The following is a 24633-nucleotide window of genomic DNA, read 5'->3' on the forward strand; positions in this document are numbered from 1 at the left end:
TTTTTTCAAAGCTTTAATAAAAAAAAGGGTATGAACCTAACCTCGCCCTTAACTGAAGATGGATCGGCATCGATTTGCTGGACGTTTACAGGTTAAGAATTATTATTAAGTTAATTGGTTAATTACTCAACTCCAAGGTATTGTCCTGAACGACACCTGGAGTATTGTGTCCAGGTTTTACATTTACTTTGAACAAACACTAGGGTGGTCAAATATGAGAAACACCTCTGAATGTACAACCTGAGTGCCAACTATGGTTTTTGATGATTAACATATCAATAACAGCCTTTATTGAAGAAGTGCTGGAATGATTCAATTAGACCGAAACCTAACTCTCTGTGACCACCTGAAATGTAGCATTTTGCAAATGTTTTCTGGTTAAAAGGATAGTTAGCTGAGCAACCAAGGATATCAAGTTTATGTATATATAGTGCAGTCAACTGAAAATCCTGAGTTGAGATAACTTTAGATAACTCGCCTCTTGTACATTTTGTAGCTCAGGCCACTGGGTGTAGTTCCTAAGTGACACTGTGTGCCAAGGGACTCTAAACATCGTAAGTATTTTTAACTTAAGCACTTGAATTCATAATGAACTCATTAGTGATGTTTAATTTGACAAACATTTAATCACCTTTGGATTGAGCATCTTAAACTCAGAGTATGTCATCTCTTAGTTAGGTAAACATAAAAACCTACAATTTTTATAACGTTTCAGCATCAGTAAACAAGTATTTGTATATTTAACTGCGTTTATTTACATTCGTAGTTTCACTTCATATTTTTCTCTGGGCATCTACACCCCCATTCTGCAGTGGCCTTATAGTTTGAGAAAGCTTGCGTGCTTACTTGTTTGCGTGTTCCTGCACACATTGTACAAAATGAAGGCCCAGACATCAGGCTTACAGTGGATTGCAGCTTTGTGTAATGCTTCAGTTATCAGGGAAAAAATAAAAAGTGTCAGACATTCTTCTCTTTAACCTTCAGAGGCTCAAAAGTGTAGTAATAAAAAGGCTTTCTTTCTTCTTCTTTTTTTAAAGTCTTTACATTTTGTGCATTCAACCATTAAACACAAGGACACGCAATGTGTTAATATATGCAAGTTTCACTACTGGCATTATGTTACTGTTTGGCCAAGAGCTGTTTCACTTTTGTCGTCTGAAACTGAAAAGCTTTCTCTCTCTTCCTGCTTTTGTTGCCAGCATTGCTCACCTACGCTAAAACCCCAAGAGGAATGCACTTGGGGGTTATCACTGGGAGTTCTGGGAAATGAGAGCGCTGAGAAAGGGGCAGCTCGAGCTGGGGGTGAGATTAATAGATTTTTGTCACAAGATGCGCTCGACAGCAGAACGATGAGCGGAAAAGCGGCTGGAATTTCTCTTTAATGTGGGGGAATTTGCTGAAGCCTGTGATCTGATCCACAGTTGGAGTGGGTGGCTTTGACTCCCAGTGGGCTCCGGTCCAGAGTGAATGTTTTACAGAGAGCAACACACAGCTGCTCTTGACATCATCAGCCACAGCAGCACTGAAACTCACCCACAACTAAACACAAGTCCGCTATTAACCAGTGAAGTGGCTACACAGCTTTGCAAAGTTCACTGTGTCTGCATGTGTTGCTTCCTCTTATCTAAACTGTCTTCAGCTTTTCGGGGTATGCTGCGGGCCCATCTCGCTTCTTGTGCGAGGGTGTATTTCTTGACCGCTTGAGTGGGAGTTTTATTTTGTCTGCAGGCTTTCAAATATTCACTCTTGTCTTCTCAAGGCTTTTTGTCAGTCTCCTTTTGCTCTGTACTGACAACGTATTACCAACTGCACGAGTATAGAACAGACAGACTACCACAGTCGATTAATCATTTCTTCTTTAAAACATCTCAAAATCGTTTGAAACTTCGGTTACTGTCACTCATGCAACGAAAACGTGCAGTTAGGAAGAGGAAGAGAATACTTAAACGTAATTATGATTTTGTCTGATATCTGCAGCTGATGTCTAAAGGCTGCAGGAGCATTAATTGTTAAGCTGTCAAAAATAGACTTCCTGTAACCAGAATCGCCTAAATTAACTGTAATTTTCACTGTTTCTCATCAAGAGTTTTATTGCATTTCATGGCACAGTGAACAATGACAGATACCCAACTAAGCCTCATGGTCTGCACTTACATGGTGATTTATGACTAAAAGATAGAAAAGATAGATAGAAGTCTCGGTTTCTTGTCGCTATTGTCGATATGGTCGCTACTGTCTGTTGAATTATGGTGGTTTCACTAAGATGCAGACAGATAAATAGTCACTTGTTGGGCGTTTGTAAATGATTAACCTCTGATAAAAACTGCACTGCATTATCGCCACAGGCTAAAGTGATGCTCGCTGGCCCAGGTTGCATGTGTGTTTTCCCCTTATAGCTGACAGGTTAGCTGGATAAGAAACATATGTTCTGTTTATTTGCAGTTTATGCTCAGCGCTGTTTTCAGAGACAGACATTGGAAATTTTTGGAAAAAGCAGTGGTTCTTGTGTGTCATTGTCTGACTGCTTTGTGTGGAGGGCTACATCTTTGGCTAGCTTTTCAGTTGCTGTGTCACATTTTTGTATTCGAGAGTGCAGTTCTAAGGTTTAGGTAATGCTGGCATCTTATTTAGTAAGGTGTAACTATATACTCTCTACAGAGGTAGCATGTTAGTATTTCTCTTATTGAAAAAACTGGAATGCAGACCTCATCGCTGAGAAGTCCAGTTCTGCAATTCATATTAGGAGAAGTGACTTGTAGTAGATGCCTAGTTGTCTGGTAGAAAGCTAGCTGTCACGCAGAGCTACCATGCAGCTAATACTTTAATGGGTGAGACAAAAAAAGTAGTTCTTGCAGTGGGAAATAACCAATCCAGTCCAAAAGTATTTCTCTAAATGTGCTTTTTAACACTCTTAATGTGGAAGTCTATGGGTATTTACAAACTGGTCTCAAGTGGCTATTAGAGGAACTGCAGTTGTTGTCACTGATAAACATGTGCCACTTAACACCATGTAACACATTGCTGCAAAAACAGCAGCGGTGTTATCTTTTCTCATCGCTTTCATGGGCCATCAGACGAGCTCCCTTCATTGCCCTCTTGGCTCATTAGTTTTCTTTTCCCAGTCAAGCAAAAAACATGTATTGTTTCTAGAAAAGTGACAAAGGAAATCTAGATAAAGCCCTATTTTTTGAAACAATGATTCAAGTTCATATTCTGACTTCCTGCTTTTGGGACATATCAAATTCATCTTCAGAAAAACATACACGTGCATTATAATTCCCAAATTGTATAGCTGCAACAACACAAGCAAAAGAATCTAACAAAGTTAGGTGTAATCTTTGTGCGTGTGGTATTACCAAAGAATTTTTATCTTAATATGTTATCTTCACAAGTCATTGCCGACATTTGAAACATGTCCTTGCTATCTCAATCCTCCTCACATCTCAGCATGCCATCCAGAGGTCAAACGAGGCGACTCCTAATGGGCTCTTTAACTAAAATACCCCCTGCAGCTGCCTGTATTCTTTTGGTTTTGGTGTTTTGGTGTTTACATATCTAAATACCCAAACCAATGATGTGTTACTCTAATGGGAATAAACAGTAGCTTTGCTGGGTCCTTTTAGTGCCACGGATTTAGCACAGAGGGCGGTGCGTAAAGAATGTGTTTGTGGTACTGAAGGACTGTGTGATCCAGAGTAGCAGTGTGGTTTTTTGATGGGTTTCTTAATAGAGTTTGCACAATAATAAGGAATAAACATTATTAGACTGTGAGTGACAACTGGAACAATATATTTAATTTAGTGAATTTCCCTATTACGCCTTCTTACCTCATCTCTCTTTCCTTTTTCACTGTTTCCTGTCCGAGTCCGTCAACAGGCCCAGTTCAGGATCACCTCTACAAGTTCCGACTGGGCTAATTGGTGATCAGGACTTAAGCTAGTTCAGACCCTGAAGTTCCTCAACAAAACAACAAACAATTGTATGAACAAAACAAAAAAGGCATAGCCAAAGATAAAAAAAAGATGAAATAAAAGACAGAAAAAGGGAGTAAAAGGATATTGGGTGTGTTTGTCTGTTTGTGTGTGTGTGTGTGTGTAAGTTTGTGTACGTGAGAAAAATATCTTCTTCCCCTTTTCTTTTTTATGTGCTAAAAAAATAAAAGACAAGAGCCGAACATGGGATCACGAGGTAGGCTGTAACAGTGGACCGTAATCAAGACACAACCACACAAAGACCTGTAGTAAAAAAAGAAGGAAAGAAGGCAAACCACCACCAACAAACAACCACACACACACACACACACACACACAGAAGAGGGGGGATTATAAATGGATAATGTTTAAGGAGTGAGGAGTGGGATAATTAATGTATCGTTAAGCACTCAGCTTTTGTATAAACAAGACAAAGGGAGCCGAAGACAAAACCCGCCACATCCACAGCCACAGCCTGTTTACCCTGCCGCCATCTGGCAAGTGAAACACAAGTATCCGCTGCCGAAACACCAGACTTCGGAGCGGTTTCTATCCCCGTGCTTTGAGACTGCTGAATTCACCTCCCACACTTCAATACGGAAATAGTCTTTTTTTTAAACAACTTAATTAATAATTCAGTTATCTTTATTTTCATCTGTGTGTAGCAAATCAAAAATGTCTTATACAATCTATCTTTGTGTAAAGATCATTAAGGAAATCTTGAACTTGAATCTGCTTCCTTTGCTGCTACATCAAGGCTTTTTTGCACTGCATTACATTCAGATTTTTTTTGTTATTCCAAATGTCGGCCTCAGATTGCTCAATTATGGAGTGTTTCCATCCTTCAATAATATGCGTACGTATTTAATTTTATCAAGTTAAAGTTGTTTCCCTTTCAACACGGTGGGGACTCAAATCCCAGCAGATAACTTCCTCTAGCTCTGTGTGTACGCAGGGATGTCAGTGTGCAGGTATACAGCTGCCTGAATTGGACTTAACTGAGTTAAGCCCTGTACGCGGGACTGAGTGATCTCCTTTGCACCTCAGCTGCTGTCGTGCAGTTTTCTGTGTGCCACAGATAATCAATCCAGGCTGTTTGCTTTGTAAGCTCATATCTCCACTGGAGGACTCTGCTCTTTCTGCATAGCTTCACATGTGACGGCTCTTCCTCGGAGCCCATTTGGCGTTAACGTTGTGTCACTTTTAACTTGCACCCATCTTTGCACTCGGTGATGTGCAGAGCCACAAGCTGTCGTCCTCTTCAGCGGGGCTTGGTGGGTGTACTGCAGTGCCTTGCCCTGTTCTGCCACTCAGTTCTACTGTAATGCAGTTTGCAAGACAACTGCCATGAGCTATCAACTCACAGAGCGCACTTCTCCTTACTGAACAACCTGCCACTTCCCCACAAACATTACAGCTGAGATCAGTAAAAGAAAAACACGTCCACGTCGCTGTCTCAGCTGCGACTAATCTGTAGAGCTACCTCAAGCCAGAATCATATCCCCCCATCTGAGCAGCAGACCAACTTGGACTACAGTCGTCTGTTGTGTCTCGTGGATGCCTTCCTCCTTCCTCTCAGTCACACCCTGACCTTCCACTCGGCAAAAGAAGTGTCTTAGTTGGTCTGGTGTAAACCTTTTATGCATTTAATGCTATATATATATATATGTGTGTGTGTGTGAAAGAGGGTGTTGGGGGGGTGCAGTCCTTCTGAGTCATAGCAACCCCCTTATACTCTTGTTCCCATGGTTACCGAACCCCTGAAACTCCCCTATTGCATCCCCTCAGTTTGCTGCCTACACGGTTTAGGCCTCAGCAGCCGGTGCGTGTGTGGGTAAGTGTGTGTAGAGAGCTGGCCTTAATAAGCAAAATGTGATATGACACATAAGTGCATTTTTTACAAGTATTAACAGCTGCACAGGCAGTCACAAGATGCTTCTGAGTGTGTGAAAGTGTGAGGTAGTGTGTTAGATGCTGTGAGGAAACTAACATAGTGTGTGTGTTATTTGTTTTTATGTTACTGTTTCAAAGTTAACGATCTCAGAGAATTGGGTAAAAAATATTTCGCCATATTACAGTCTTCAGTATGCCGTGCATTTTGACTTATTTTTATCTTGACATCTGAGTGCTTCCTGTCAATGCACAGCACAGGCGTGTTTTTTTTTCTTTCAAGATTTCTTTAATGGGGTGGTGAGAACAAAAAGCCTCAAAAACCTCAAACAAAACCCTTCAGTGGATATGCATTACAAGGATGTAACAATATGGCACTGAAGTATACGAGTCATCAAGGTTATGTAGCTTATAAGATTCAGTCATGTTTAAATCTGTTGAGTGGTAAAACTTCCTGTGTTGTATCAACTTTATCTTTGGAAACTGTGTAAGGTGGGCAGTGGACCAAACAGCTGTGATACATATTAGTTTCCAGAACTGGGTAATATATAGTTTATATAGTTTTTGTCTAATTAGCACATTAAGTGAGTAAAGTAAAGCTTACTTGTAAAGCACTTTTGATGGACACCAAGAGAAAAAAACAAACAATAAAACCAATAATTTTTTTAAAATCAGCTTTTAATAACTTATCTGAATCAATGAAACAAAGAGATGAGAATAATTTGTAATACAGTTTGGAGCTACGGCCCCAAAGGCCCAATCTCTGTGTTTGTTTTAAAATGAGTACGATGCACCAGCAGTAACCTCTGCTCCGAAGACTAAAGGGATCAGCTGGAAGAGTAGACCAATAAAAGCTCTGAGATATACTGAGGTCCTCACCATTCAAAGCTTTAAAGGTTAAAGCAGTAGGTTTAAAAGTAAGACAGGAAGCTCCGATCTTAAAATCTGAAGGATCTTAGGTTTCGTGTTTATTTTATCTTATATGCCGTTGCTTTACATTGTTTTGATATGTTATATTTTAATTTTTTGTGTTTTATTGTGAAGCACTGTTTGGTTTTTTCCTGTGGGAGTTGCCATATAGAGAAGTTTTACTTACTTATTTTTAGATTTTAGATTTTGTCCAATTAGCATAAGAGGTTTGGTAGGACACAATTTTGTTAGAGGCTGCAGGAATTTTTTTTCTCCACTTCCCTCTTGCTCAAATTAAAACACCCCCACTGACTCAAAGGGAATAATTACTGTCTTCGGGTTACTTTTGAGTCATCTGCAGGAGGGTTCATCTGAAGTGTTTACAGGACACCGAGCAGAACTGTGCGGGAACTTTTTGACCATTTTTATACCCACAAGGAAGAACTTGCAAGCCAAAGTAAAGGTCTAAAAAAAGCGAAGAACACTAACTTAAAGTGTGTGCGTGGTTTTTTTGCCTCACTTTTGGCTATTGTGGCTGGATGGGTCATGCTGACTTTTTACTCTCCACTTCTTTTGGGAAATAAGTAGTCTCAGCTTTCGGTCATTTTTACATGACTCATTTTAAACATTTAGTGAGTATAGACATAAAAACAGATATTAGCTGCCTTGAACAGCCAGTGTCCTGATTGCAATGGGGATATCTATTTTGGGGCACTAGACCTAATCAGGCTACATATTCATCTGTGTGGGGGTTTGTTTGTGAGTGTGAAGCTGTAGATTGCTCTCCTTCTGGTGTATGCGTGCTGAAGGAGTCGCAGGAAACAAGATATCGTGCATTGAAATTATTTTATTTAGGAAATTTAACAAGATCTTGTGAACCAAAACACCAAACTGTTGTCTTGTAAGATGTTTTTTATGTTTGCATCTTGGTTTCCATTCGTCTTAGCTTCTCATGTGCAGACCAATGATTTTTGGTTATAGTGGCCACTGATTTTTACTGTTTCAACATTATTTTAGGCCACAAGCTGTCTCTTATAGTAATTTCTATGTGTAAAATCACTCTTTCTATCCAATTCCTGTCCAAGACCTATCCAAAGAAGGAGAGTGGAAAGCTACGTCCAGATAGGTTAAAATTAGCCAAAAGTGTAATTTAAAATGCTTAACTGTGGCGTATTTGCAAAAAGCTATTTCAGCATATGTAAAAACTGAATATGCAACGTTTTCTGCACTTTCTGTAAAATGTATTTACCGAGAAATACTGCTGCGTTTTCTGTTTGTGGTGTCGCTATGTGGTAAGCCACGTACATGCAATGTGCGAGTGAGAGCGCTTTATATTTTTTATTCCGGCTTTTATGTTCCTGACAGTGAGTAGATAGTGACAGATGTGTTCGACATTTCCTGAATAAATTTTGTTTGTTTGTGAGGTATTTGTGGCGAGGACAGGTGGCCCGCACAAACAGTTTGTGTCGGCAGAAAAGCAGCGACTGGCAAAGGAAAGGATGATAAAGGGGATAAACAATGCAGGTTTTTAAAATGCAAAAGCAGCTCGATTTGCATTCGGTGTTTCAGAAGCACACACACACACACTTTGGTTTGTTAACAACTAAATGCTACAGGACACCTTTAATTGGCGAGTCCCTTTTTTCCCCTCCCAGGGAATGAACAAGTGTTTTGGAGTCAAATTCAAAGATTTGTGTTCTGCTTTCACTTTCAATTAATAAAGAAAACCTTGATAATCATCAAAATGACTGGAGCAGAGACAAATTATAGAACAGTGTGGTGTCTCTGCAGTGTGATTTGATCTTCAACTCTCTCTTTTGCCCTCTGCACACAGTGGAAGCCGTGGTGGAGTTTGATTATGAGGCTCAGCAGGACGATGAGTTGAGCCTGACGGCGGGTGACATCATCGTGAACATACGGCGAGATGAAGGAGGATGGTGGGAGGGCGAGCTGGGTGGACGCAGGGGGCTGTTCCCCGATAACTTTGTCAGGGTGAGTAACTGCAAACAGTCCCCGCCACCTAGATGTCTTCCCTCATCCTGAAAGACTTTGGAAACCCACATGAGACCCTCCACCAATAGCAGCGGAGCAGACATGTAGCTGTGGCTGGTTTTGGGTGTTTGTTTGTGTTGCTATTTTTGGACAGCTGAACACACACTCGACATTTCTGCAACATTATACTCTTTGTAAAGTGAAGTAATCTAAAATTAGACATAAGGTTAGGTCAAGCTAAGAAATAAGATGGAGCGTGTGGTTAGAATTTGCTTCTACCTTATATTTAGAAAACGATAATATTGGTTTCACATACAAAATACCGAGTGATGACAAATGAACAGGAAAACCAGCAGAAAATGTCTCAACAAAGGATTTTCGGGATGGCGGTGGAGTGCAGATCTGCTTAGCGTATGAGTCACATCATTTTTCATACTCACCATCAAACCATTGAGCTAACACTCATTCTCACCACTGAAGCGGAAGCAGTGAAATAAATGTAATTCATCCCCAGACTGAATGTCAAAAAATAGCATGCAGGGAGTGTCTGTTGTTTGGATTAAACCAGTAAACTTTTGCAACTGTTCTGTAATTCCAAAGTGTTACTTCACAGATTGCGTTGTTATCTGCAACGGACAATGCAATCAGAAAAGCAGAGGAAGTAATAAAGTAACATACATCAAGATCTCTTGCAGCTGACACTTTGAATCTATATCATTTCTTCATTCATCTTCATCTAATATATTCACTTCCATTCAGGTGTTTACAAACACACATTTCAGTCTTGTGATATTTGCCTCTGAGCTCAAGTGGCCCCAGTAAGCGTTGGCTTCACTCAGTGTTTGGAGAAATTTGAATGGCCTCAAAGTCATCATCCACTCTGGTTTGTAGGATTTCTCTCAAGATGTTCACGATGATATATGGCCTCCTCTGGCTTCTGCGCTTGGATTGCACAAATCCGGATCTGTTGTTAGGAAATTCTCTCCATTCCTTGAATCCCTCCAGCTTGCAGATGTGCAGTGGTCATTGGTTGTTACTGCCTCAGATGAACCAGCATGTCCCAGGTGTATTCAGTAGGAGGCATATTAGGATTAAATTCTGGCCAGGGAATGACTGTGCTACTCTGGCCGTGTGTGTGTAGGCAGTGTAGGAATGTTTGGGTCTGGGAATGTGCTCTGATGGGCAATCATGCCAGCATCCAACACACTTTAGTCTTCTTCAGTCAGTCGTAGCATGGAGGCAGTGATAACAATGTTGTGCATGCAGTGTTTTCTGGTAATAGTAAATTTAAAGAGAGTTTTTTTGTGTTTGGTTTACAATTACCAATCTCCCCCCATTGATTAAAACTAATTAACTAGAGTTGGGGATTGAAGTGATGTACTGAGAAATGGATTTAAATGGTAAATGGCCTGTATTTGTATAGAGCTTTACTTGGTCCCTAAGGGCCCCAAAGAGCTTTACACGTTCAGTCATTCACCCATTCACACACTGGTGATGGTAAGCTACATTGTAGCCACAGCCACCCTGGGGCGCACTGACAGAGGCGAGGCTGCCGGACACTGGCGCCACCGGGCCCTCTGACCACCACCAGTAGGCAACGGGTGAAGTGTCTTGCCCAAGGACACAATGGCCGAGACTGTCCGAGCCGGGGCTTGAACCGGCAACCTTCCGATTACAAGACGAACTGCCACTCTTGAGCCACAATCGCCCATTTAAAACAAAGTAACAGTAAAACTGTTTAGTTGTTTACCGTTATTGAGAGTTAAAATGATTAGTTAACGAATGAATTAGACTTTTATTGTAAAAGTTATTTAAAAATAGTTTAAAAAGTTACTGATGTTATTCTGTTCTCTTATTGTCTGATTGGTGACAGGCAGCTGATATGTTAGACACAGCTCAGCCACTAGCAGCAGAGCTTCCAGGTCTACTCAACAACCACAATGGGGTCTGAGAGGGTAGTTGAAAGCAAAATGGCAAGCTATGCGTATGATTCAGTGTAGCGTGGCCACAGAGGTCAGGTTTCACGGTTACAAATATCTTCAGACCTCACCAGGTTGAAAGTGAGAAAGTTTATTGGCGATCACAAAGTTCCCCTGGCGCAACAAATCAAATAAATTCAAGTATCTCAAAAATGTGAATGTCAGGTTTTCATTTATGATGGTAAATCTTTCTGTTTTGCAACCACTGCTCGGATGAAACGAGGCAGCTGAAGATATTGCTTTGGACATTCTCACTGTCTGGAACAACAAATATTTGTCAGAAAACTTTTAAAAGACTAGCGTCATCTGCTTTTTCTGTGGTGGAAAATGTGCCTGCGAGCCAGCTTCTGCTCCGAGGTCTTCTACTTTGAGTTTGTTGGCTCGGTGATCGGAATAGATCGAACACAGTTGTAGGTATATGATTCAGGAATGAGGAAATTCTCACAAAAAGTTTCTGGTGTGTAAAATAGTCAGTGTGTGGTGACAATAAGAAGGAAGTACCTTGCTCACAGTCTCATGAGAGGAAGTAGAAAAGTGCTACAAACCAAGGGTAACAGGACTCAGCAAAGAAGTGCATCTATTGTCAGGCTGTTCTCTGTGCAGTCAGGCTTCATTTGTGCTGACTGAACGTCAGCGCTCGCATTCACTGTCAGAGAGCCGGACAATGGGCCTCCAGAGGCTTCGCGTGGATGTTGTGTGTGTGTGTTTGAGAGAGTGTGACAGAGTGAGGCTGTGAGTAATCCAGTAATACCAAACTGGTCTGTCACAAGACTGCAGTTATGGGAATCAGTGACTCTAAGCTTTGCCATGTGGAGGAATGTGTGTGTGTGTGAAGATCTGTGTGTAAGGAAGTGGAGGATGTGGACACACAGGTTTAAGAGCGGTGACAGGAAGTAATTGTATGCACGCGTCATTGCGGCTGACAACAACCGGGAAAGATAACTCACTGTAATCCTGATTTTTGCGTTTTTCAGCTTTGGATGTTTTTGTCTGGCTCGGCTCAGGCTAACACACTCTATATTCTGAAACTTGTTAATGGAGTTGAATTCTTTAGATGATATTAATAATAATGACTCAGTTGCATTTTCTTTTTAGATTTATCTTCTTTTTGCAGCAGCCTTTTCCCTCCAAGAAAACAAGTCGTTGATATCCTCATCATCAACATCCTCACAGACTCTTAGCAGAGGTGGAGGACATCCTGTTTATGGGAAATGCTGTAGCCGTGTGACCTCTGTTCATTGGACAGGCACATATTGAAAATCAGTATCACATGCTCTGATCTGACATGAAAGGCTTTGGGAGTGAAAGTGAATGTTTGTCTTTCCAGCATTTACTTTAGACAGAGAAGACATTAACACCCAGACTTTTATTAATAAAATGAACGTTGCATGTGTTTAAGCATTGTATGACATGATTACTAATTACTCTACTGCTTAGTTACAAAAAACCATGAAAATACCGTCCTGTGAAACACTAAGAACATCCTTATTGCTTCGATAGGAATTAAAAGCCATGTGCTGCTGTTCAAATGCATTTGAATAAGTGATCATCAACTAGGTGACCACCTATGGAGAACTCAAGTGTGTGTTAACACAATGCTACCAGGGGTGAACATCGCAGAAGTGTCACCCGAAGGTCAGACCTTGGGGTCAGATTAATGTTCAGTGTGTTTGACCAGCTGTCAAGCACAGTGGTGGACGGGTACAGGATATGCAAACCCTCCAGTCATTGAGTCGACCATGAACTCTTCTGTATCTTCTATATAGTCAAATGTGAGGCCATCTGTCCAACAGCTAAGGTGGCATGCTTCCAGTCAAGTCAAAATTTATTTCTATAGCACATTTAAAAGACTAGCGTACATCAGAGTGCTTCACAATAAAACCGCAATGGGGGCAGAACAAGGAACAAATAGTACAGTTACAATTAAAATTACCTTACATGGTGTAGTGCAGGCCGAATGAAAGTCAAACTTATTTGCTTCAAAAGCTAAGTTGAACAGGTGTGTTTTTAAGCGTGATTTGAACGATAGATTTGATTCCGATTTACGGATATCAACTGTGTGATTATTCCAGAGTCTAGGGGCGGCAATGGCAAAAGCATAGTCACCTCTGGTTTTTAAACAAGACTTTGGTTGCATTCGGAGCAGCTGGCTGGAGGATTTTAGTGCTCTCTTTGGGTTGTACAGATCAAGGAGATCAGTTAGGTAGCTAGGGGCCAGGTTATTTAGAATTTTAAAAGTGAGCAGAAGGATTTTGAAATCAATGCGATATTTGACGGACAGCCAGTGTAAGTTAGCGAGGATAGGGGTGATGTGCTCATGCCTTCTAGTGCCGGTTAAGAGGCGTGCTGCTGCATTTTTGGACTAATTGTAGGCGCTTGACTTTTATCCTTAGCACAATAAAGTGTTCTTAAGCTTAAGGGGGTTTCAGATATTTCTGAAGTGACTATTTCATTCTGACCCCTGGACAGAGTTGTGAAATAAGGACAGAGTGTATAAAGCAAGGGAAAATATAATTTTGCACCACTCTTCTGCTTCTCATTTCACAATAATTTTACAAGCACTAGCTCTGTTTCTCCATTCCTCCCTCCTCTGTACATCAGACTGTTCTGAACACCCACTAAGCAGCGGGTGCTTCAGTGCATTGTTTTGTATTATCTGTGAAGAGAAAAGGTCAGAGGTCTGGTGATAGGGGACACACACAGCAGTGTTGAGCATTCAAGCACTTCAGGGTAAAACACATAGCTGCCGTAAGGCTTTTAAACATTACCAACTAACACACGCAAACACAGTAGTGTACATTGTGCAGGTGTTTCCTGTTCAGATATGATGAATCACGCTCTCTTCCTCTTTTCAGATGGATTTCCTTTTTCTCTGGGTTACCTCCATATCCCCCAGGACAAAATTGCAGTCGCGCATGAATGGAGTCATAAAAAAAGACAAACAGGAGAGTTAGCTTTTTCCAGGATTTCCATCTCCAAACATAATGATTATCTAAACAATGACCCTGAATTTAAAAAAAAGACATTTTCTATTTTTGTTTAATCCCTTTATAGCATTTCATGAAGCTGCTAGTAGCTGCTAGAAGCTGCTCTCTCTCCTTTCACATATATACCAAATAGAAGCTGTAGGCTAAAGAATGCCTGCTGTGGGTTTTTGCGTAGGTTGGCTTATGCAGTGTCTCCAGCCTAAGTGTTTTATTTTCACCAGTCAGTCTATGGGCACTCGTGTCTGTGTACGCATGTTTCTGAATGAATATGCGTGAGGGTTTTTTTCCCTGTAGGACACATAATCTTTAAAATCAGAGGAGGAGGCTGCAGCGCCTGCCCGCAGAATCAATATCTTTTTAAGTGGGTCTACATTAACACTGCATTAGCCTACTTAACAAATGGCAACGTGTTGGCTGTGACTACCGGTAACTTTTTTTTATTCCAGTGTCTTTAATTTGGTAGTGAGCCACCATAACTCTCTTATTTCACTTCAAACGTTCGTGCTAACTAGGTTTGCTAGCTCAGTGGCTGACGTTAGGCTAGGTGCGATCATGACTGAATGATCACAGCTGATGAAGCCAGGAATTCTACTTTTCTGTTTCTATCCAAATACATCTACTTCACATGGAATTAAAGCTCCACTTGCAGGGCTAAGCTGAGTGATTTGACAAATTATGCAATGTTAACAACTGAATCTACGATAGAATATCATTGCATATAAATAACGCGGTGCTTTCTCCGTTATGATAAAGTCAAATGATTTTAACTGCTGCCATTTCATTCAGTTTCTATGGCTCTTGTGCAATGAGGAAACTTTTTCTTATTTTTATATTGCATAGATTATCCAAATTAAGCTCTGATAAGAATTTACCCAGGAAACCACAGCGTTATCTCCAAGGTCAAATTTGGTTGGAGTATGACAGCAAAAACTGATGTTGATGAAAAGGTTCAGGCGGACAGACCAAGAAATATTGATCTATCGAAGTAATTTGGTCATTAAATTGTCATTAGAAGACAGCCACACTATGTCTTCTCCATATACACGGACTGGTGTTACATTCATCTTTTACTGTTTACTATAAACCACTACAATAATTCCATCTATCCATTTATCTTTTATCTACATGGAACTGCTGTCTCATTTGTTTGCTGTTGAACTTAACAGAAAATTCAATACCCTGAGATGGACATCAAAAAACAAGGCAAGCGCAGGGCTGAAATAAGTTCAGAACTACATTTTTCCATATTTATTGTATCACAAAAGGGTTAAATGTTTAAAGCACTATATTCAGTTCACTTTTACTTATATAGTACTAAAATCACAACAGCAGTCACCTCAAGGCACTTCATATTATAAGGTAAAGAAGACCCAACAATAATACAGAGAAAACCCCACAATAGTCAAATAACCCCCTTTGCAAGCACTTGGGGAAACTTGGGGAAAAACAAAACACTTCTGCTTGTCACCAGACAATAATGCACTTAGTGGAGACATCTTGTATCACATGTTGGTAGTCACATGATTAAATTACATATACAGTAAAAGATGGATGGAGGTAGTGTGATGTCAGTGATTGGTTTTAGAAGTCCCTTTTTGATTAGTGTTTTCATTTCCCTAAAAAAGTGAGGGATACTGTGAGACCACATACGAACTTGCTTTTAGCCAAGGAGAATTTTTAATGACAATAATTATTCCACATCCATTTATGGCCAAAAATGAGTGATCGAGACTGTAAATTCAGCAGGAAAGTGTTTACAGAGGTCAAAACAAAAAGGCGTTTTCCCATTGTCACCTGGTGGTTTTCAGAAAGCAGGTTTAAGACACTTGTGTGTTTTAGTGTTTTGTTTTGACTATGATCTATGACAAATGGGGAAAAAAAACCACTCTAATGCTGTAGCATGTGCATTGGTTGTGTATTGTACCACAAAGAACATTTGCAAGTGCTTAGGAAAAGAGAAAGTACAAAAGATAAGTTAAGTGAAAAAACAAAATGAAAGAAAGATTTAAGAAACACAGGGAAAGAAAATATTTAAGATGTCTTTGAACATTTCTTCTATGCCATCGGAGGGCATTATTATAAAGCTGTGCTCATTCTGTAGTTCATCTGAATAAGAAACAGACACCAGAGCAGGAAGTCTGAGGTTTAACAGCTGCTCCTGAGTTGAATGTCTTATTTATAAAAGGATAATATGAAACAAGTCGATAGACGTTCAAGGAATATGTTGAGCTGACAGTGCACTTACCATAGACAGTATAAAAGATGGATCTAGCCACCATGATGCTACCCACTAGTTTTGGACTTGACATTTTGAAGCTTTAAAGTTACGTAGATGAAAGATGGCTGTGCTAACGTATCAGCTGAACTGTACTCAAACTGCAGGGGTGCCTCACTGAAGCACAAACTCCTTGGATGGTTTGTACAACACAGAAGGACGTGATATTAGTTGATAATCAAGAATTCAAAATAGCACATAGTGAAGAGGTTCAGTTTAATAACTAAAAGTTATTAAAGTTACAGGCATGAAAAATTTAATTTTTTGTGAATATTTGATATGGAAAAAAACTTTATTTAAACACCTTGAGTTCCTATAAATATAAATGCATAGATATATTTAACTTTTGCTGTCTGGAGAACAGTTTTTGTTCAGTACTTCACTTTTTAATTAGCCACTTCCTGTTTAAAGAGAAGCACACAAGCCGCACGCCACTTTTTAATTGGCCTCTAAGCAATGGGGATCCAGAGTCTTTTCTCTGCTGAGTGCTAGATAGTGTTTTATAGTTGGAAAACCAAGACAGAAATCTTCACCACCATTTTCAGTCCCCATCCTATTTCATTTCAAAAATGTCTCTTTTTTTGCCTCAGATAAGCTTCAGCTGTTGTCGAGGAAACATCTTCTCATGTTGATATTTTTGGATCTCAGAGGCTCATTAAGGCTTTCACGCCAAACCAGGCAACGCACACCCAGATTGTGTCTGAGAGGTTGGACTGAGTCAGTGTACCCGGGCCCGTCTGCTTCGCTGAGCTGCGTTCGCCACAGGCCAAAGCTTATGAAACAGTGTCATGATGAATGTGGTGGGGAGATGTGAACCATTGCGTCTAGTTTCCCAGGATCGCTGTGGTTACTGCATCTCCCCGTTTGCCGTCTCCTTGTCTCCTTGATTTTTTTGTCAGTCGGCGTATTGGTCTGCTCGCCTCTCTTCGGCTTATCTGATTAGTTTTGCGTGCTGTCTTGTGATTTGTTATGAGAGTGAAAGTCACAGGGAAAGAGGGGGGGGGGGGGTAGTGTTCTGTTTATGTCTGCGCAAGTGCAGGTACACAGTCAGGGTCACCAGGTCGCACCACATATTCGATCTGGCAGACTTTAAGCCCGTCTGCCCTTCTTGATGCTACCACAGTAAGAAATATGTCTCCTTCACCTTAGTATGAAACTGGTAATATTTCAATGTGTTAGCCTATGGAGCCATCTACGTGACAGGAAAAAAGTGAAAAAGCGTCATAGTATTATATTTAAATGGCTTTTATTTACTTAGGCAGATTCCAGTTTCTTGTGACACTGCATCTGTCAGTACATTACGTTAACCATTCAATGTTCAAAGCAGAATAGTGAAGAGTTGCAAACTTTGTACCACAAATTGCAGGATATAGCACCCAAAATGCATACACTGAAGGTGGATAGATTTAACAAAAGGCAAGGTGTCCGTAAGCAGTTGCCATAAGTCCATAAGCAAAGAGACAGATATCCAAAAGGCAACTTATTAAATCCCAAAGAGCACTGAGGAAACATGGGGAGACACACAGGGAGGATTCACAGCCACTGTGAGAAAGACTGAAGGGAAGAGAGCACTTTATCCACAAGGGTTTGAGTGCAGGAGAGTAACGGTATGCAGCTGAACCTAATTTGGGCAACAGGACAGAGGAGGAAGTAAAACTAAATGCAAGAGGCGAGTGACAAATAACTACTAAAGTAAACCAGGAAATAGATAACAGCTAAAACCAGGAAATGAAGAGACGTGAATGAACTTAAGAGGGGGGAGGACTGAGGCAGTGAACACATAGAATACTAGTGAACAAATGAAAGTCAACAATAAACAATAAATACAACTTAGCAACAAGAAACCAGGAAGCATCTACAAGTTGTGTGTAAAAAAAAAAAAGAAAGAGTGTTTTTGTTCAGTATTTTTTGTTTCCAAACTTTAAGACTTGTTCAAAAATCTAATATAATTCAAGCACGTTTTTCTGTTGAGCACCACAGCGGTAAATCGTGTCTCGTGACGATGTTTCATCCCATAATTTATCCCTAGCAAATGCCCAAGTGACTGTACATGACATCACGGTCTGTTTAAGCTGTTTGTCTTTCCGTTTGAGTGAAGCGACAGTCTGGAATACGTAAAAAACACAAATCTATAATAAATTTGATATTTACACTGAATCACAAGCGTTTTTACTTGAGCCAGACTAGGTTGCATCATATTAAGCAAAATTATTGTTGACAAATGGGATTGCTTTTTCTTTTTTGGCTGTGAAAATCTGTAATTATGTTTTTTTTTAAAGCTGGCATTTAGACAAAGATGCTTTAATACTGTCATTTATTAAATCCTGGCTGGTCTTATTTTTATCGTATATGTCTCTGTAACCTACATTTCTCTAACCTGTGCTCCTCTCTCTATAGGAGATAAAGAAGGAGGGGAAGAGGGATGGAGGACAGGCAAGCACAATCAGACCTGACCTCGCCAACGGCAGTGCTAGCCCCGTGCTGGACTCCGCCGTACGACCAGGCAGGAAAGGTACTTGGCTCTGTCTCCTACATTCGTACACTGTGGTCATTCAGTAGCTTTAAGGCTTCAGGCCTAAATATAGATCCTGTTAATGTGAGGAAGGATTTGGGTCAAGCACTGCTGAGCATGTATACACATACTAGACAGTCACTATATGCTCCAGGCTAGTATGTGTGCATCTATATTGGAGTCACTGGATAGGTAATTAGCCTATTAGTGTCATGGACGGATTACTTTGTTTGGCAATCAATTAAATTTTTAGTGACTTGCAAATTAGACTAAAGGAGCAAATTTATGGCAAAGGAAAATTAAAACATGCATTCAGAAATTGTTATGCTCTGGAGTTCCATTCATAAGATAGAGCCAAAAGATGCAGGATAAAGGGAGGCAGGTAAACGTTTTGACAGAATTACATGAACGAATGAACAAAAGGCACTGGTGTGCACAAGCAGGATTATCCAAACAGAATTCCAAACAAGGCCAGGTGTCAGGGAAAAAAATCCAAATTCAGGCAATTTGTCCAGGCACGAGAAAACTGACAGAGGACACACAGACAGGCAAGGAAGGTGGTGGATAAACTCAAGAAACTAACAAACAACAAGGAGATCAGGAGGGCTGTAAATACAGAAAACTAAGTGAACACAGGTGAAGCTAATGAGAGTGAAGCTGGCAATACTGAGTGTAAGAAAATAACAAAGAGGGGAAGTAAGACAGCAGGGATACACAGGGATACTCTTACTTCCCGTCTTATTTTAAAGAATTATATAATTGTTGAAAATAAGACGGGAAGTAAGAGTAAGCATCACACAAAAACCACAGTGATAATGGCGATAACCAAAAACTAAAGGACGCTATTGTAAGAAATGACCACAAGAAAACAGTATGAGCAAAAAAAGAATCTCAAACTCACGCTGAGTCAAAACAGCTTAAAAATGACAAAGTAGAGACAAAGAGATATAAAAGATCTTAAAAAGTTGCCAAACAACTGCAACAAGACAATGACGGAAGGAGAAGAAGAAGATGTGAAGCATAAATAGCACGACCATACAATTTCAGTCTGGGTGTTTTCGTCCTATTAAGGAGGAGTGTGATACAAATAGCAGCTTTTAAACATTTTTTTTTTCAGGTTAACAATTGGCGTTACTCCAAGAACCAGTATTAAGTTTAATACATGGTTGTACACATTCGATTAATTTGCTCCTCTTGTTTTGCTTGGATTCCACATCTCTTCTTTATAATCACTATCTATTGAACCAGCCTCTGTAAATACTACACATGCTACACATCGAAATATAAGGTGAAGAAGACTGACACCTTGTGGACAAAAGAGAAGGCGCAGGGTCATGTCTTAATGCCCCAGCTGCTGTAGGATGAGTCAAGAGTAATGAGCAGGGTAATGAGTGTAAGGCAAACAACTGCAAGGCCAGTATGAAGTGCTTGGTGTCAGTAATGGTTAGGCTGCCCTCTAGCTAAAAGGTCAAAGGTCGCCATCAAAGGCTTCAGCCATGATGGCTTTTAATCAGTCTGTAACACCTGCTTAGTCTCTGTAAAGCACTGATTACAGGTAAGCGTGTGAGCTCATTATGTTACATGTAAGTCTTAGATATGTCTACATATAAACTGTGTGTGTGTGTTCTCTTTCTGTTTATGTGGTTGTGGTGGCTGTGTGTATGTGTGCTGTGCAGGAGAGCAGATCCGTAAACGAAGATGTAAGGCTGCGTTTAGCTACGTTCCTCAACACGAAGATGAGCTGGAGCTGAAAATAGGAGATGTGATTGAGATCATAGCAGAGGTGAGAACTACATCATGAGCCTACAATGTAAAACCAGAAAAAAGGATGCAAAATAGCATAAAAATAACATTTTAGGTTATAGACAACAATCTCACATTAAGGTCCACATAGCAGTTCTGGAGCTTTCGGGCTTTCTCAGAAGAATGAGCTTCCCAGTTATAATAATGGGTAATGAGTGCGGCAACGGACTGGCAACCTTTTTATGCTGTAGCCAAACATTTGCTATAAGACACCAAGGAAAACTCCAGGCTTCCACCCTGAATTAGACATTTACGAGTACTTGGTAGCCATTTCTTCACGGTTTAAAAACTGAAAGAAAGAAATCGCGTGTGTGTCCCCGTCCCTTTTGAAAAAGAGTAAGAAAATTTAGCAAAATATATCTACTCAAGTAAAGTCAAATTTTTAAATTGCCATGTTAAAAAATGAAATGCAGGAAGAAAATACAAGAAACTGAAGTTTTATTTCATCAAATGTACAACAAGAAAGAAAAATTAGATAAAATAAAATGTTTAAATAGTATGTATTTTTAAAAAATATTAAAAAAATTTAAATTTTACTTTTAAACGTGTACATTTATGTATTTATATTCTTTTGAATAATTAAGATGTTGAAATTCTCATGTTTTCTTTATATATTAGTTATTTATTCTTTGGTGATCACCACAACGCTGCCCTATATTTCAGAAAAAGCTTTTTTTAGGCTTTATTGTTTGTAAAGAACATTGTTTTTTTCCACTAATTATATTTAAAGGAGTAAATCTATGTATATCTGAGTGTATAAACGTGTGCATGTTGTCCATGTTGTGTAACTGTGTATGTTCAGGTAGAGGAGGGCTGGTGGGAGGGAGTTCTTAATGGGAAGACTGGAATGTTTCCCTCCAACTTCACCAAAGAGATCCTCACTGATTCAGAGACGCCCTCTTTGGACTCGCAGGAGGAGAACCGCAGTGGACGCACAAGTGAGTTACAGCTAATCAGAGGGTGGGGACATATCTAAATTTAAAAAATCCATCACTGCTTCTGATTATAAGATTTATTTGTTTATTTTCAAATCTTTTAATTATTTCATGAAATCAGCCCTTTTTGCATTGCTGCAACAAACTAAGATGTGTTGTGCATTATTTGTGTGTATGTAGATAAGGACAGCCCAAGCAGTGAAAGCGACGGTGGGGACAGTCGGTCAGAAACAGGGTCAGAAATCCCTCCCAAGAAGGTAAATACAGTCAAATACTTGTGCATTGAATGCTACCTCATCACACTACAAGCTTCCTTGGGGGGGTGACCTCCTCTATAAAGTCAGCCATGAAATTAAAAGTAGGCAGGACGGTCACATTTGTTTTTTCAAAGCCTGCTGTCTTTGGGGGTCAGGGGAATACAAAGTGCAGATTCTGAATCTTTACAAAGACTGCATGACAAAATCTGTACTTCCCATAATCCTATGCGCATCCTCTGACTGCTTAGAGACTGCTGGTCGGCATGAGAGGTATCTAAATAATAGAATGAGGATGGTTATAGTGATTTGGTTGGTTAGTGCATAAAGCTAATTATTAGCACTCCACAGCTAGTTTGTCCATAAATTTGTAGGTTGAGTTAAAATTAATAGCGACCATTTTAATTAAACATAAATTATATCTCAAGCTAATTTTTAGTGAATGAATTTATCTTCTTCCCATTTTTTTTATTTCAGTATATTAACTATGGCTCAAGGGAAAGATAAAAGAAGGGTAAAGATGGGAATATGTAACAACTTTCTGGTAATTTAAACACTAAAAAAAAAATTGTATCATGTTCAAAGCAAAGTGGTAAACTACTCAACTCAAGTTACAGTCAGAACAATAATCACAAAAAAAAGAAAAGGATCCCATGAAAAGCTGGAAACTCTCCTAGGCCTTCCAAATGTTGTTTACTCACTGTGGTTTATACCACACGGAGACACTGCAATTGAATTAATATGAGCTTCATGTAAGGTCATATTAAGGTATAACATCAGTCAGCAGCACAAACCGATCTAGTGTTCCTAGCACCTGGCCTTATTTTGGCAACAGAAATGTCTGGAACAGAGGAAGCATACAGACAGACATAACAGACGAGGATTATGATGCAGGGGTGGTAACTCTGAGTACATTCTGAGTCATAGATGGAGAAATGAAACTTTACAGGGTCAATGGATGAGCACAAAGGAAGCTGTTGTTGTTTTTCCTTCCTATTTATGATTTTGGTTGGACTGCTCCTTTAAAAGATAATGCTGTTTTTCATTATACCTCTTTAAACCCCCTAGGGTCAGCTCAGAGGGTTTGGCTTTGGTAATATCTTTAAAGACCAGCCCATCAAGCTCAGGCCTCGCTCAATGGACGTGGACTCGGAGGTGGACAAGGTGAGTCACACACACCCAGCTGTGTTTGTGTCACTTATGTTCACTTCCTGGAGACACACAGTAACAATAAACCAAGTAATCAGTCTAAAATTAAATGACTAGCACTATGGGGTCTGTTTTGTCCCCATAAGGCAATTTATTAAACAGGTCCCCACAATGGAAGTAATACAAGTATACACATTCTGCTTTATACACTCTATTTTATAGACTTTTTAAAAAATTATCATCAACAGCAATGAGGAAAGGAAGTCACAGCCTTTGGGCCGCCCCTTCCCCAGCTTCAGTTTTACAGCACAGGAAGTGGTTTTATGTTAACACACATGCACACACACACATGCACACACACACATCCTGTAGGGAATTGACAAGCAAAGCAGAAGTGAGAGCGCAGCAGGGCAGACAGAGAGAGCAGGAGAGGGGAAGGGAGTTGATACAGCTTTTCACTGACGTCTACATATTCACGTCTATTCTCCTGCTGCGTGAGCTGATGTAGCAAAGCCTCGTGCGAGTTTAACTGGAGACAGAAAAAGACGGTAGGGACGGGTTTTGTCCGCGTATTTTTGGAGGGTAAGGAGAGGGCTGTGCCCTCCTTATTCATTTTGCATATTCTTCTCTTCTTCATTGGAAATTAAACAGCGTAACAACATAAGGCCAGGTGAGGCAGGAGTTTTAAGCAATGTATGTTTTTGCTTTTCACACTGTTGTCAACGAGTTTTGTAAATATTTCTCAGGGAAACACAGAAAAAGAGATAACGGCCACCAAGAAGACATTTCTGGGGTATTAAATGCTACAGAATTGATGCTTGACATGTTGGGATGACAATGGAAGGGTTATGGATATAGACTTAAAGGGCTAGTTCACCAGCAAAGCAGCCTAAAAGATGATGGTTTTAAGTGTGTTTTATGCTAAAGAAGTGTTTGGGATACCAAAACGGGGGAAATATAAGCAATAAAAATATGATTTTTTATTTTGGCTCCTGTTTTAAACCACAAATATTTAAAACTGGACATAAAATAGTCCAGTTTGTAGACAGCTTTTTGAACTGAAAGCCACGGTAACGTCACCCAACTTTTTTTGGCTTAATAGTTTCCATTGAAGGATATGGTCTTGGGTTTGTCTGTCAATTTATTGTAAATTTTAAAACATTTTAAAAGTGAGATGTCTAAACGTCAATCTTGGTGAACAGGGCTGGTAATTAAAGTGAACTTTAATGGCAGTATTAGTAAGAAAATGCTGGCAATCAAGAAATGTAAAAGTCTTCATTAAAGAAAAACAGAAAATGTTAACTTGCACGCCAAGAACAGTCAGCAGCTAAAAATTACAGACGCAAACAGCCTGAAAGTGAAATGCTGCTTAAACATTCATTAGAATGAAGGTAGAAATAAAGAACATTAACTATGTCGATGAAGGTGTGTTTAAAGAGCGTAAAACGGTCATTAAAACCAGCACACTGGTCATCAAAGCCTCCTATTTAGCAGCAGACTGTGTGTGTGTGTGTGTGTGTGTGTGTGTAAGTGAAGGATGTTTGTCAGCCTGCCCTGTTAGTGGGAGGCCGTTATGCTGCTTTATGGGGAGACTCGTCTCCTCACTCAGTAATGAGGCTCCAGAGGAAGCGTCAGGAGTATCCATCTGGGTGAGTCACACGAGGCCGTGTAACTTTTCAACTGAACGGTCGATTGTTTGTACGTGTGTGTGTGTCTGCGACTGAGTGGTGTGGCTTGCTGCACAGACGCAGAGTGACCACATGCGAGTTTAACGCAGGTGTTTATAATTTGGATTATTGCCATTGCAGCAAATGGAAACGCTTTTCTTAGTGTTTGTTCAGCGGTTCCTCTTTTTTTTTTTCATTGCGGTGACTCAAAGTCACTCAGGCTTGACATCAACTGTCACCTGAGAAAAAGTCATTGGATGTGAAATAGAAACCAGCGGGAACCTTCTGATGCGAAAGAGAGACAGTAGAG

The 24633-nt window shown here is 40.0% G+C and overlaps 1 protein-coding gene across 2 annotated transcripts in view; it reads left to right on the forward strand.

Moving 5' to 3' along the window:
* The window catches only part of sh3kbp1 (SH3-domain kinase binding protein 1), a 44086-nt gene that overhangs the window by 1686 nt on the left and 17767 nt on the right, over positions 1-24633 (forward strand). For both annotated transcript variants that reach the window (XM_040044279.1, XM_040044277.1), the window contains exons 2-7: positions 8605-8762; positions 18401-18515; positions 20192-20298; positions 21121-21256; positions 21434-21510; positions 22576-22671. In XM_040044279.1, the coding sequence (XP_039900213.1) occupies positions 8605-8762; positions 18401-18515; positions 20192-20298; positions 21121-21256; positions 21434-21510; positions 22576-22671 (689 nt within the window). The remainder of the gene's footprint in view (positions 1-8604; positions 8763-18400; positions 18516-20191; positions 20299-21120; positions 21257-21433; positions 21511-22575; positions 22672-24633) is intronic.

The sequence above is a fragment of the Simochromis diagramma genome, unplaced genomic scaffold, assembly GCF_900408965.1.
Source record: "Simochromis diagramma unplaced genomic scaffold, fSimDia1.1 OVJJ01000602.1, whole genome shotgun sequence".
NCBI lineage: Eukaryota > Metazoa > Chordata > Actinopteri > Cichliformes > Cichlidae > Simochromis > Simochromis diagramma.